Source organism: Carassius auratus, chromosome 8, assembly GCF_003368295.1.
Source record: "Carassius auratus strain Wakin chromosome 8, ASM336829v1, whole genome shotgun sequence".
NCBI lineage: Eukaryota > Metazoa > Chordata > Actinopteri > Cypriniformes > Cyprinidae > Carassius > Carassius auratus.
In genome coordinates this window covers 21222496-21238388 of record NC_039250.1, presented here as the reverse complement: position 1 = coordinate 21238388, position 15893 = coordinate 21222496, and the positions used below count along the sequence as shown (strand labels likewise).

Sequence of the window (15893 nt, the reverse complement as noted above, 5' to 3'; positions counted from 1 at the left end):
CCCATACTGTTATAAATTTCAAGCATGATCATTCTTCAGTGTTCTAATGCCTGGATGTCTTTTTTCTACCATAGTATAATTTGTATTCATATATAAGCATACACATACATAAAAAAAACCCTCTGCCGAATCATGATTTTAAACTATTTTATGGAAGACTCAGACCAGGGCTTCCCTAGACACAGACACATGTCCACTCCTCCACACAGGAGTTCATCTCCTCCCCTTTCCCGTCTCAGAACACAGGTGAGCTCTGAATGTTTTCTCACACAAGCTGGACAGCTTCACTTAACACATTAACAAACGAATGAATGAGGACTCTCTGACCTCAGGATACCACTGTTGCTACACTTAGAGACTTTTTTCATTTCTCAAGGTTTCTCTTTATCCCACAGGTGTGAGTATTTTCTCTTTACTGCTTGAATACAAGCGTGTGTTTGAATAAGGGTGTGTAGGGAGGTTCATTCTGTTTCAATACCAATAAAGTTGAGTCATGTAACCAAAACTTGCCTCACAGGATTAACTTCCCTTGTTTTACAGTTTCTGTAAGATTGTTTTTATTCACATCATGCATTATTTCACACCAGTTGTTAATTTTGGCAGTGAATTGATGGTTTGTCATGAGTACCTTTGGCATTAACTTATTTTCCATATTTTTCCATATTTTACATCATGGATGATGGTACTCTGTTAAAGTACACTTCAGTTGAACTGTATATCTCTTGTCTTGCTTTCACTTTAAACAACACAAAATAGATTGTGCAGAGTATGATGGTCTTTAATATAGTGTTTTAAATGGAGCATTAATTAATATGTGGCTCTAAAGCTAAATATATTTCTGATATTTTAATCTTCACCGACTTATTTTGCTAGTAGCTTGACCTTTAAAGACTGTAGTTCTGTGCTTGCCAAGCATTAGCAAGACTTAAAGTATTCAGGGAATCATGATTCAAAACCCAAATATAGCAGAGAATGAATACAGACATTTTCTCTTATAAGGCTACTGCCCGTATCCTGAACGGAAGATTAAGATCTAAGTATTTCTTGACGTACAAGAACTGGCAAATTTTTCACAATGTTTCCTTGTCATGCCGAGAGTGCAAGCTTAAAAAAAATTTCATCAGCCATGCTATTTGTACTAAAAGATGCCTATATGATATACAAATACAATATTAGACTTTTTATAATAATAACATGTGACTCACACTGTGGTGTGTCCATCAACACTATAGCTTCATGCTTAAAGGGTTACTCCACCACAAAATGAATTTTTTTTCAATAATCACCATGTCGTTCCAAACCAGTAAAAGCTCCGTTCTTCTTAGGAACACAATTTAAGAGATTTTGGATGAAAACCTGGAGGCTTGAGACTGTCCCAGTAGCCGTGTTTCCACTATCGAGCTAAGACCGGGCGTGCTAGTGCGTGCCAGGGCCAGTCGCGTTTCCAATGTCACTTCCGGGGCTTGATCGTGCCTCGCCGGGGGCTTCCTCGGGGCCAACGGCCAGGGTTTTTTGGCCCGACGAAAACCTTGGGCCAAAGCGGGCCAGCTGGGGCTAGAGGATGGGTTATGAACAAAGGTGGAGTTTCTCCGAGTCTAGAGAGCGTCAGCGCGGATCATTTCAGAACCGCTTGGAGAAATCAGACGTCAGCTTCTTATTCTCTATCACAATTGTGTATTTATTAAGTAACATTTTATCTGTCATCTCGTTTCAAGAGTTTAGCTCCACGTTGCATATCATCAAAATATAATAATGATTTTTGTTCAGGAGCTTTTATAAAAATAGCAAGTCTGTGCTGCGGATCATTTCAGAAAGATAACAGCTTTAACACGAGCATTAAACACTTTTTTAAATAAGTCGAGCTCAAAACTCTCTTTCAGTCAGCAGCGAGTGTTTGAAATAACTTAATCCAATGTGGATTATAATCACTAAATAAGGCAGAAATATTTATAAGCGATGAAATAGATATGCACGCTAAACATGTTACCATATGCCACGTTTCCACCGAAATTACCCGGAACATTTGTACCAGGAACTTTATTTCCCAGGAACTTTTTTCCCCCCAGACCTGTTGCTTTCTGCGTTTCCACCGCGGTGTAAAATACCAGGTAGATTAGGCAAACAAACTGGTGACGTAGGTCTGCGCGTGTTTCTCAATACAAAGTACCGCTGATAAAAAAAAAAAAAAAAAAAAAAAAGTAAGCTGATTTTGGACGTGCATCCTCGGTAGTTGGTTCAGACTTTGTGCATTCGTCTCGGGAGTGTGATGTCCGCGACGACGCAAGTCCGGTAAATCTATAAACAGCAGGGTACTTGATAACTTCAGTCTGCTCGTCTTGGCTACTGCAATTTTCCTTACTGTATATTTACAATAAAACGAAATAGGATATCAAATACCACTGCCTCCTTTCGTTTTCATTTGAGCATAATAACAACTGCAGAAATGTACTTAGTTCAGGGAAATGTGTATATGCAGCCATTACAATGAAACGAAATATTATATAAATTTGCCTTTTTTATTTTCATTTTAACATATAGATGAATGAAAACAGACCAAATAAAACCTGTTAGATTTACCCCGCAGCTGAATTATATTTTATGTTTAACCACTAAAGACACATCAGAGCCAGCGGCACATATCAGGAGGTCTATCCCAGGAAAGGCTGCTCTCTGCGGATACATGAGGACTGAGCTCCCGCTGATTGCGTGGAGCTCACCGTCTCAGAGATCGGCGAAACACATTTTTAAATAGACGCTGTCTTTATAAATAAACAACAGATTTGAGTTTCAAACAACTACATTCTCGCCTGAAATACTTTTAAAATTACATTTCATGACACAATAACAGTAATATTTTGAAAATGTTGATCCAAATAAATGGTGGTTTGATCTCGGGTTGTTTTCACTTTGTGGTGAATTCTGTGTGTTCTGCATCTGCACTGATTAGTTGTGGGCGTCTCCGTTTATTGTATCAGCAACAGCTGCCACTCATTACTCATCTCCTATATAATGGCTTGTCTCACGTCTTGTGTTTGTGAGATCGTTGTTTCATGTCGTTGTGTTACCCCCGTCTGGCTTTAGTGTTAGTTTGCGTTTGGATGTCTGTGTTTTTCCCTAGAACCTCATCCACTCTCCGCACGTTCACTCAGCCACGGACACTTACCTTCGGCTCTATTCCCCGCAGTTCCTGTGCCACTTTCTCCTGCTGCCTCACGCCACCAAGACCCGGACTTCCCACCTACACTCCACTTCAGGCTGGATTTCTCACCAACCACCGTCTCCCTGGAGTGTTATCGTCCCATCGTCATTGTTCTACTTGTCTTCTTCTCATTAAATCCTGTTAACTCGCATTTGTTTCCGGACTGTCTTTCACCAGCCGTCACAGAACGATCTCACCCAACATGGAAGCAGCGAGCACCAACACCTTCACCGATTTCCTGCACCATAGCGTCAAGAGAATGGATCAGCAGCAGGAGAGCATCTCGAACACCGGACGCGCTGTCCAAGCGCTAGTGGCACAGGTGTCCAAGCTCACCCAGCAGATCCATCAGCTCACGTCTCCCACTGCGCCCATCGCCCCGCCTGCGCCGACCGTTCCCCCGGGGATTCCCCAGGACCACTTCCGGCCTGAGCCGCAACTTCCAGCGCCGGAGAGTTACGCTGGTGAGCCAACTTATTGCAGTACATTCCTTAACAAGTGCTCTATGCATTTTGCCCTGCAGCCCCGCACTTTCGCCACCGAAGAATCCAAGGTAGCGTTCATGCTCACACTCTTATCGGGCAAGGCTGCCTTATGGGGAATGGCGGTGTGGGAGAATCAACATCCGTGCTGTGCCTCATTCCACCTCCTTTCTGACGAGATGAAGAGAGTTTTCGACCGGGCCGCGACCGGCAGGGAGGCCGCCCATCGCCTCTCGGAACTCCGTCAAGGACATTCATCGGTCACAGAATATTCCATCGAGTTCCGTATCCTGGCGGCCGCGTGCCAGTGGAACGAGGCGGCGCAGTGGGATAAATTCCTGCATGGGTTATCCGACCGTGTGCAGCAGGAGATCTACCTCCTCGAGCTGCCCCCTACCCTCAACGAATTCATCGACCTGGCGTTGCGGGTGGAGGCCAGGTTTAATCGCCTGGGCCACCAACACAGTCCTTCCAGACCTCCATTCTCTCCTGGTAGGGGGCGCTTGAGTCGAGAGAACACGGTCGGCTCTGTCGACGATCACGAGCCCATGCAGGTGGGTTGAGCTCGGCTGTCCCGGAGGGAGAGGGAATGGCGGAGGTCCCAAGGACTATGTTTATACTGTGGAGACTTTGATCATAACATCTACTCTTGCCCGGTTAAAGGACCCAGCCCGGTAGTAAACCTGAGGCTACTATCGGGTGGGATCTCCGCTGAGAAGTCCTCACCTACATCATCGACCCTCCTTCCGGTGAAACTGCGGTGGAGAAATCAACATCACGAGAGTCACGCCCTTCTGGACTCCGGAGCCGAAGGTAACTTCATGGATTCTTCACTTGCACATCACCTGAACATTCCTGTCCTTCCTGTGTCTCTCCCCATCCATGTCACCGCACTCAACGGCCAGGAACTGCCTCCCGTCACCCACCATACTGAACCCATCACACTCATCACATCCGGCAATCATCAAAAAACCATATCCTTTTTTCTCATGGACTCCCCTGTTGCTCCCATTGTTTTAGGTCACTCCTGGTTGCCCAAACATAATCCACGAGTGGAATGGGGTTCGAACACTATCACATTGTGGAGCGAAAGTTGTCATGAGTCTTGTTTGGTTTCTGCCTGTCCTGTTGTTCCTGTGTCTGTCTTTCAGAAGGAGACCATGGCGTTGCCAAACGTGCCCGTAGAGTATCTGGACCTGAAGGAGGTGTTCAGTAAGTCCCGGGCTGCTTCTCTTCCTCCGCATCGTCCCTATGACTGTGCCATAGACTTAGTGTCAGGTAAATCTCCGCCTAAAGGCAAGTTATACTCTCTTTCTATTCCTGAGAGGGAGGCCATGGAGAAATACATTTCTGATTCCCTAGACTCTGGATTCATCCGTCCTTCCTAATCTCCAGCGGGGGCGGGGGTTCTTTTTTGTGGGTAAGAAGGATGGTTCTCTGCGACCTTGTATCGATTACCGGGAGCTGAACAACATTACTATTAAGAATACTTATCCATTACCACTCATGTCTTCAGCTTTCGAGAGGTTGCAGGGAGCATCGGTATTCACAAAATTGGATTTACGTAACGCTTATCATTTGGTCCGCATCAGGAAGGGGGATGAATGGAAAACTGCCTTTAATACCCCTAGAGGGCATTTTGAATATTTGGTTATGCCGTTCGGGCTTTCCAACTCGCCCTGAGTTTTCCAAGCACTCGTGAATGACGTGTTGAGAGATATGGTAGATCAGTTTATATATGTTTACCTGGATGACATACTGATTTTTTCTTCATCTCTCCAGGAACATGTCCAACATGTCAGACGAGTGCTCCAGAGGTTACTAGAGAATGGGCTTTTTGTCAAGGCAGAGAAGTGCGTATTCCATGCACAGTCGGTCCCCTTCCTAGGGTTTATCGTGTCGTCTGAGGGAATACGAATGGACCCTGACAAGGTAAAGGCTGTGATAGATTGGCCATCTCCAGATTCCCGTAAGGCCCTACAGCGGTTTCTGGGGTTCGCCAATTTCTATCGGCGTTTTATTCGTAATTACAGCCAACTAGCCTCACCTCTGACAGCCTTGACCTCCCCCAGTACTCCGTTCAGGTGGTCTGACGCAGCTGAAACTGTGTTTTCCAACCTAAAGAGCCGCTTTGTTTCGGCTCCCATCCTTGTCGCCCCTGATCCCACACGGCAGTTCGTAGTGGAGGTCGACGCATCAGAGGTGGGGGTAGGAGCAGTGTTGTCCCAACGTGCTGCTTCAGACGATAAGGTCCACCCTTGCGCGTTTTTCTCTCATCGATTATCTCCTGCCGAACGTAATTATGACATTGGCAATAGAGAGTTGTTGGAGGTCAAATTAGCGTTGGAGGAGTGGCGCCACTGGTTAGAGGGTTCAGGGGTTCCCTTTATTGTTTGGACCGATCATAAGAATTTAGAATACATTAGAACTGCTAAAAGACTCAATTCCAGGCAGGCTCGGTGGGCACTTTTTTTCGGTCGTTTTGATTTTACCCTATCGTACCGCCCGGGTTCCAAGAACGTTAAACCCGATTCTTTGTCACGTCTTTTTGATCCCTCCACCCGTCTCGTTACTCCTGAGTGTATTTTGCCTGAGAGATTAGTTGTCTCAGCACTCGTATGGGAGGTTGAGTCGAAGGTCAAGACGGCCTTAGAAGGGGTAACGCCTCCGTCCGGTTGCCCACCGAACCGCTTATTTGTGCCGGAGGAGTTAAGGTCCGAAGTTGTCCGGTGGGGTCATTGTTCCAACATGGCTTGTCATCCAGGGATAAGTAGAACTAATGGGTTGGTTAGACAACGATTCTGGTGGCCACGTATGGCTCGCAACGTCCGCGATTTTGTTTTGGCTTGCTCAGTGTGTGCCAGTGGAAAGTCATCTAACCGACCTCCTGATGGGCTCCTTCAACCGCTGTCTGTCCCTTCGAGACCCTAGTCACATATCGCTCTAGATTTTGTTACCGCCCTCCCGCCCTCTAATGGCATGACAGTCGTTTTGACTGTAGTGGACCGGTTCTCGAAGGCGGCACATTTCATTCCCTTGCCCAAATTACCGACAACCAAGGAGACAGCGGTTACTGTGTTAGATCACGTCTTTCGGCTTCATGGCCTCCCGGTAGACGTGGTCTCAGACAGGGGATCCCAGTTTATATCCAAATTTTGGAGAGAATTTTGCAAGTTATTAGGAGCGACAGTTAGCTTGTCGTCGGGTTATCATCCCCAAAGCAACGGACAGTCTGAGCGAGCCAACCAAGATTTAGAGAGGACGTTGAGATGTTTGGTCTCCAAGAATCCTTCTTCCTGGAGTCAACAACTCTCTATGGTGGAGTAGGCCCACAATTCGTTGCCAGTGTCAGCAACGGGCCTCTCTCCGTTCCAGTGTAGTGTAGGGTACCAGCCACCAGCTTTTCCCAGTCTGGAGTCTGAAGTCGCGGTCCCCTCTGCTCACGCGTTTGTCCAGAGGTGCCACCGCACCTGGACCAGAGCCCGTGAGACTCTGCTCTGGGTGAGGGAGCGCACTAAGGCCAAGGCCGATCGCCACCGGTCAAAGCCTCCCGTCTACGTCGTGGGTCAAAAGTGTGGCTTTCTACCAGTAACATTCCATTGCGATCCGTTTCGAACAAATTAGCTCCCAAATTTATCGGCCCGTTCACTATAACCAAGATCATTAATCCGGTGACAGTCCGCCTCAAACTACCTCCTGCGTACAAGAGGATACACCCCGCCTTTCATGTGTCCAAAATTAAACCTGTGTTTTATGCACGTATTAATCCGCCTACTCCGGTTCCCCCGCCGACGCGTCTTGTAGAAGGGGAACCAGCATATTCGGTTAATCGTATTCTGGACTCGAGACGGAGGGGACGAGGATTCCAGTATCTGGTGGACTGGGAAGGTTACGGTCCGGAGGAGAGGAGTTGGGTACCTGCTAGGGACATATTGGATCACTCCCTTATTGATGAATTCAATCAGCAGGTAGGCCCTTCTGGGAACTCCAGGAGGAGTTCTTAGAGGGGGGGTACTGTCACGGTTGGTAAACCGTGATCTCGGGTTGTTTTCACTTTGTGGTGAATTCTGTGTGTTCTGCGTCTGCACTGATTAGTTGTGGGCGTGTCCGTTTATTGTATCAGCAACAGCTGCCACTCATTACTCATCTCCTATATAATGGCTTGTCTCACGTCTTGTGTTTGTGAGATCGTTGTTTCATGTCGTTGTGTTACCCCCGTCTGGCTTTAGTGTTAGTTTGCGTTTGGATGTCTGTGTTTTTCCCTAGAACCTCATCCACTCTCCGCACGATCACTCAGACACGGACACTTACCTTCGGCTCTATTCCCCGCAGTTCCTGTGCCACTCTCTCCTGCTGCCTCACGCCACCAAGACCCGGACTTCCCACCTACACTCCACTTCAGGCTGGATTTCTCACCAACCACCGTCTCCCTGGAGTGTTATCGTCCCATCGTCTTTGTGTGTCATTGTTCTACTTGTCTTCTTCTCATTAAATCCTGTTAACTCGCATTTGTTTCCGGACTGTCTTTCACCAGCCGTCACATGGTTGAACTCAACCAATGCTGCGTGAACTCAACCAATCAGCATGTTTAGCACCAAAGTCCCGCCCCCGAAAGTTCCGGAACTTTAAAAAAGTACCACCTCGCCAGCAGGGACTTTCTGGGGGGCATTTTTTTACCCGGAACTTTTATTTAGTTCCTGGTTCCTGCGGTGGAAACACACCAAGTACCGGACCAAGTCCCTAGTTCCTGGGTAAAGTTCCTGCGGTGGAAACGCGGCTATAGTAAACATATGACAGCTTGAAGAAATCAGACATCAGCTTCTTATTCTCTATCACAATCGTGTATTTATTAAGTAACTTATATTATCTGTCACAAGCCTTGTCTCGAGAGTTTATCTATCGTTGCCTATCATAAAAGAATATAGCCTAATAATGTTTTTTGTTCAGGAGCTTTTATAGACGGTTTCAACGGCATCAACATAAACAAACGTTAATGCGCGTGAGCGCTTTTGTGGACCTAACTTAACTTCCGGTAGACTCCAAATAGAATCAATAACAACAGTCAAGTCCCTCTAGAGTAGATATTTTTTATAACAAACAAAATATGTTTGCTGCGTGGATCAGGCAGACTTAATGAAAATGCAAATTCATTCTTTGCCAGCAGGAGATGTTTTAAAGCATAGACATAAAGCGCGAGAAATAGAGGTTTCCCCAGTAACAGCTGTAAACAAAGCAGAGCTGGTACGCTCAGACGCTGCTTTATCAGGCATATAACATTCAAGTCCTACTTCAGAAATACAGCGATATAAAAACAACTGTGCCTCCTTTTGATATTTAAACATAAATGAAAGGAATTATTATTATTAAACGTGCAGTACGTTACGTAATGTTACGTTACTCATGTTTATTTAACGAAGCCTTTTTGAAAATCGATCAGTTTTAAAATTGTGTTGAGTCTCCAAAAATAAATAAATGTATGGAAAACACATCCTGCAGCACAACCACCTGAGCCCAACTTCAGTCAACTCATCACCTTGCCTTTAACTGCGTTTGTAGATGGCACCGCAGCCAGACCGATATAACACAGACCGGAAGTTAACTTAGGTCCAGGCGCGTGCGCCCGATGAAACCGTCATAAAATAAAATAGAGATATTATCATTCATTCTAAATATGACGGCTACTGTGGCTTCAAATGAACAGAAACAGACTAGACTGAATAAGCTGGCTATTTTCATAAGTGTTAAAAATAAATAAAATAGAAATAAGTGTATTTCTGTGTGATTAATTTTGAGTCCTGATAAATGAAATCAATTCTATAGTTAAAACATCGATGCTTTTGAATGTGAATATATAACAAAGCATGCAAACAAACGGCCGCTTTTATCATGTTCATGTGTGATCGCGCATGTTCCAGTGACTTATTTCTTAGTTTTCTGATAACTTCTCTTTGATGGTGAAATGATGAGGTTGCATGACGTTGTTCTGAGAGGCGTGTAAAGGGCGTGTTTTAGTGACGTGCAGCGGTGCTTCAAGCTCCACTGTGGAAACCCTGGGCTATTCTGGCCTCGTGCTACTGGCCCGGGGCTATGAGCCCCGCCCGGCCCGCTTTAAGCCCTGGCTCGCACTGCCCCGACAGTGGAAATTAGGCTATAGATTGCCAAGTAAATAACAGTGTCAAGGTTAATAAAAGGTATGAAAAGTTGTCATCAGAATACTCCATCTACAATCAGACATGCAATCTGGGTTAAATGAAGCGACGGGAAAATGTTTGCAAAAATAACGACTTTATTCAATAATTCCTTTGTCAACAGTCTCCTCTGCGTCACTCCATATCACCGTTCTGCGTGTGTTCTTCTGTGTCATCTGCGCCACAAGGATGCACTGTTTCTATGTTTATGTAGAAGAGCATATGCAGCACAGTATTTACTTGGCAGTCTATGGGACAGTCTCAAGCCTCCAGGTTTTCATCCAAAATATCTTAAATTGTGTTCTGAAGACAAACTAATGTTTTACGGGTTTGAAACGACATGGGGGTAAGTGATTAATGACTACATTTTCATTTTAGGGTGAAGTGTCTCTTTAATAACCTTTGTGAAACAGATGAGTTCTTAAATTGTATTCAGTGTGCACTTTAGTGTTCTTCAAATTGTTAAAAAGTATTATTTTTAAAGAAAATATAAAATGAATGAAATAAAAGGCAATTTTTATGACTTGTAAATACATATTAAGTACTTGATTGTAATTGTTAATTGTTAGTTGACCTATAGGCCTGTAATACTTAGAGAATACTTAGAGAAAGCTGTTACCATAGGGCCATGCTAAACAGTAAAACCTTGACCTCCTGGTTAATCATCCAGACCAACTGAAACAGCAACAATGGCTTAAACAAAATTAAGAATTTGGAGGCAGAGTTATCCATTCACCTGACAAATGGCAATTGTGTACAGGAAACCTGTGTGAAAACAGTCAGCAGAATTTTCAGTAGCATGATACTTTTCTTATTTGGGAAGATCTGAATATATTTAGTTTTTATATAGTATGTAATTGCACCTCCCACATATTAAAATGATAGTGTATTTTTACTTTGTTTAAAGTAATCAAGCTTTAAAAACACAAAGCATTGTACTGCCAGCCTGAATCTGATGATGAAGAGGAACAATATGCACACAGACACTCACAGCTGTTTTCTATCAAGGCTAATCTTTCCATTAGGTGTTTTTTAGCATGCAGTAACGCTCTGCAGAATGTTTTTACCATTACGTTTCCCCTGTCTTGTCCTCGACCTTAATATTATTTACATGAAGGATATGGTCCTGTTGAAAGTTATTGTCACTGATCTCAATGCTTAAGCAGATTTGAGCATGTACTGAATCTGCAATTTATGTTCTAGATTTTGGACATTTTTGAACAATTTTCAGCAAAGCACTCGTGTTTCATGTTGATTTCAGTTGTCAGTAAAATGATAATTTATCCCAGAACCTTTTCCTTGTGTTTCAGATTGTGTTGACAGAGCTTGAGCTTGCAGACAGTGTTCTTTGGAGGATTGTTAAGTGTTTTACAGTGTAAAATGGAACTACAGAATATATCAAACGGTCACTATGTTCTCAACTCTGACAGAAGTCTTGAGAATGGGTAAGTTTCAACTTCAAAACAAGAGGAACTTTTGCAAAAAAAAGTTACTGCTTTAAAAGTTCACAAATTTGACATGATATCATATCTTCTAGCTTGTAACTTTTTTTGCCAATTAATGCAAAGCTTGGTTTGAAAGATACTAGGGATCTGAAACTCAGGTGTTATTAGACTATCATTAAATCAGACCTCAATTTTCACTTGCATGTTGGTTTAGCTAGTAATATTATCTCATGTATGTTTTTTATATATAATATATTACACCAAATCAGTGTTTTATTAATATTTTAAATTAACTTTTTAAATTTTATATTTCATTTTTATCTTAGTGTAATATCTAGTAATATTATGTTTTATTAAATTTTGTTTTTAATAAAATATCATTTAAATATTTAGTTAAAGTTTTTATTTCCATTAGGATCAGTTCGTAATCGGTATGTTATCAGTTAGAAATTTTAGTACTTAAGCTTATTATACATGTTTTCATCTTATATTTTTTTTCAGCTTTATTAACATTTAAATTAACCATTTTGTTTTTAATAAAAAGCAATTCAGTAACCACTTGGTAATTTGAGCCTGCAACCACTGTTTTAAACGCATTTATTAATACAGCATTCACAAACCTGCTGCATTAATGCAATTAGAGATAAATCTTATATCTTGATGGTCCTCACCTGGTCAAAAAGAGAATCAGTAGCTTTTCCTGCATTTTGTTTTTAAACATTTTCAATGCAAGATGAAATAGAGCTCAAAACAGAGTAATTCAAATGTACCATTTGTTACTTTGCAAAATAAATAAATAAATCATTTTGCTTATATTACACAGATCTGATGCCCTCGAAAACATGACAGAGGGTGATACCTTCCTCCCCTGTAAGAGTAATGGAAAGACAGAAACTCAGTTTACAGATGTGAGTATCCAGATTTCAGAACTGCCTTCACAAAAACTTGCTGAATAAAGCTGGATGAAACTGATTCGAATGATGTAAAAGATTCACAAACATAGACCCTCTCTATATTACAGTTAAGTATAATGTGTAACAGTAGGAATTACTTGTAACTACTCTGTCCTAGTAATAGTTTGTGGCGTTAATACACAGAAAAAGTTAATCTACTATTTAAATTAAAATAACTTATTCAGATAAATAGACATACAATCCATGACTAACACAACATTCAACTTTTATCACAGTTCAAGGAAAAGACTTCTTTCGGAATGTCTATTTTAAACCTCAGTAACGCCATTATAGGCAGTGGAATTCTGGGACTGGCTTATGCCATGGCCAACACCGGAATCATCCTTTTTGTGTAAGTCAAACTACACTTCCAATCAAGCATTTGCATTTAGGTTGATTTATGGTATAAATAGATAATAAAAATAAAGGTTATTGAAGGTGTGCTAGTAAAAATTAGTTCTAACAAATAAGTGTTTCTTTTATGTCATAAACATAATGAGTACTGTGTGTAAATTGTCTTTCTGGTATGTGCTCATACTTACAAATGTAAACAGAACATTTCAGGTTCTAGAGAAGTTTAAGGGGCCGTTCACATATCGCGTCTTTTGCACGCTCAAGTTCGTTATTTCCAATGCAGGCTCGCAGTATGTGCGCTCAAAATGGAAGCAACGCGGTGGCGCGTCCACACTGCATCGAGTTAAAAACATTTCAACTTTTCAGAATGCCGCAAGCGCACCGCGGGTCATGTGACAAGAACCATCCAATCAGCTTCATCCTTTCCCGTAACAACGTTGAAAGCTCAGACAAGATGAAGGAACAGCTGAATATAGTTGTATATGGATTGCCATTTTTAAATAAATTTAGTAGCAGAGCAACTGCAAGCGATTTTTAGAGCTGCAAATCCATTTATCTTTTGCTGAAATTTCCGTGTCTTCATGGAGAGAGCACATCATGGTTGCTTAGCAAAGGCAGAGCCTCAGGGGCGCAACTGCCCGAGCGCTTTGGAAAGAAGGAGAAAGTGGCTGGCCTAGCTTTTTCCATGCGTTTTTAGGCGCGACATGTGAACGGCCCCTAATAAATCTGTCCTTGGCATTTGGCTACATTTTATTAATCTGTCTGTATTTCTTTCTGTCTGTCTGTCTGTATCTTTGTCTCTCTCTCTGTATGTCTGTCTGTATCAGTTCAACTTTAAATCAATTCAATTCAAATTTGCTTTATTGGCATGAATGTAAATGATACAATATTGCCAAAGCTTAGTATACATATGCGAAATAAATAAATAAATAAATAATATAACAATAATAATAAATATAGCTGCAAGCAGCAATTATGGGCCCAAACACTCCAGCGGCAAATTAAGGAGCTAAGAATGGCATGAAGGACCACAGTAGATGCAAAAGTGAGCAATTACAGCAATTTTAGGATAATTGAAATGGCTAAAAAATCATAAATACAACCACTAATAATACAATTAAATTGCCTATCACTTTTGACCAACAGATGGCGCTGTAATCAAATCATTTTGGTATGTTCTGTGTGAGATGACAATAACACACAAAAAGTTTAGTGTCAATATGCTAAAGCATTGCAGAGATACAGCCTGAGGTGTCATTTTGGCATGATGCCTCAAATTCGTCACGGTGGTATGCGAAAACCGTTTCGTGCATCGATACAAAATCCATAACATCTAGTCAGCACAGTCTAAAGATCATCTTTCAATTTTTTGGTGATTCAATTTAGGTGAAAATCAGACTAACGTTGTTGAGGAGTTCGAAAAAGTAGGTTCACAACATAAATCAAAAGAAGCGGATAGGAAGTTCCGCTTACTCTGGCATATTTGGTATCTATGTTATCGGCATAAGCCAGGGAATATTTTGAGATGAGTTTCATTGCAATAGGCTAATGCATTAAAAAGTTATTAGCATTTTTATAAGTGTAATTATTCAGGGTTAATGAATGGTTTATTACTCTTGACCAATAGGTGGCCAAATTTATGTGGCATGGTCAGTTTGAGGTGACAATAACAGACACAAAGTTTGGTGCAAATATGTCAAAGATGTGTGCAGCCCCAAATGTATTTTGGCATCCTTCTAGCAAATTCATTGATGCGCTAAATGAGAACCGTTTTGTATATCGACACGAAATCCATAATTTCTGGCCAGCTTGGTCTGAAGATGATCCAAGTCACATTTGGTGAAAATCGGACTAACAGTCTAGGAGGAGTTTGAAAAAGTAAGTTTTCAACATTAATCAAAATGGCGGACAGGAAGTATGGCTAATTTTGCCATTATTGGTATCGATGCTCTCAGCAAGAACCAAAGAATATAGGGAGAACATTTTCATTTCAATAGGCTAATATATTCAAAAGTTATTAGCATTTTTGTGATATCTCATTATAACTTTTGACCAAAAGGCGGCGCTTCCACCAAACTTTTTGAATACCTTCAGGGCATGGAGCTGAAGATTTTTTTTAATTATTTTCGTAACGATACGATAATGCATTAAAAAAATACAGCATTTTAAAACATAATTCAAAATGGCTGACGCCTAAAAAGGCTGACACGGGAAAATTCGATATCATTCGACTCGACATGACTAACTGAATCTGAAGACACCAGTTGTGTGATTTTTGGCCAAATCATTCAGAAGTTATAAGGCAAAATATGCATTTTTCATATCTCTTCTGACCACTAGGTGGCGCTGAGTTGAAATACAGCAGGTTGTCTCAAATCATGTTTTTTTTTTTTTTTTTTTATTGACATTTATTGAACCTTAACAAAAAAAGGCATTCGAAGTTTCAGATTTACAATCAAACCTGAGCGTACATACAAATATTACAACACAATATACATATTCACATCAGCAGGCAAGAAAAGTTGAAGCCTAGGTGAAAATAAAACTAAAAGAAAAAGAAAAAATGTAAATAAAATACAAATAAAATTAAATGAACAAATAAATATATAAAGTAGGGGAGTAGGACAATATTCAATTTATAAAATCAAAGTCTTCCAATAAGGAGTACAAATACACTGCTTTAGGACTTTTCATCCTTCTCACGGTCTCCGAATATACTTTAAACTCCTCCTTAAAAACCACTAATTTTGGAGGGATTTTGAAAAATTTACATTTGTGTATATAAAATTTCAGCAAAAGCAACACATTATTAATTACATAGGATACCTTTTTATCCTTTATTAATAGCCCAAATTTAATAAATTCCCACGACAGTATCAACCTTACAGGTATTCTTTGTTGCATCCATCTCAATGCATCATTCCAAAATTTGTTTACCAAACTGCATTGAAAAAACAAGTGTTCAACTGTTTCTATCTCTACCTTACATATTTGACATAAATTTGAATCCCCAACATTAAATCTAGTTCTCAAAAATTATTTTGTTGGATATATATGATTCAGAATTTTAAAGTGCACCTCTTTACATTTAGGATTAACAGGAAATGAAAGAAAATTGGTCCTAATTTTACACACTTCTTTCTTCTAATAATGACGAAAAATGTAATTTCTTAATACCGGTCCTGGGAAACATTGATGTATTAAACAGTCTCTTAAGAATTTGTTTGAACATTTTCTGTCAACAAAGCTTACATTTTCTATAATAAGTTCTT

At 41.2% G+C, this 15893-nt stretch overlaps 1 protein-coding gene across 1 annotated transcript in view; it reads left to right on the top strand.

Moving 5' to 3' along the window:
* The first annotated feature begins 225 nt into the window (after positions 1 to 225).
* The window catches only part of LOC113107592 (sodium-coupled neutral amino acid transporter 5-like), a 44099-nt gene continuing 28431 nt past the window's right edge, over positions 226 to 15893 (top strand). The window contains exons 1-4 of the mRNA XM_026270216.1: positions 226 to 397; positions 11180 to 11314; positions 12138 to 12222; positions 12504 to 12619. Coding sequence (XP_026126001.1) covers positions 11250 to 11314; positions 12138 to 12222; positions 12504 to 12619 — 266 coding nt within the window. The 5' untranslated portion in view covers positions 226 to 397; positions 11180 to 11249. The remainder of the gene's footprint in view (positions 398 to 11179; positions 11315 to 12137; positions 12223 to 12503; positions 12620 to 15893) is intronic.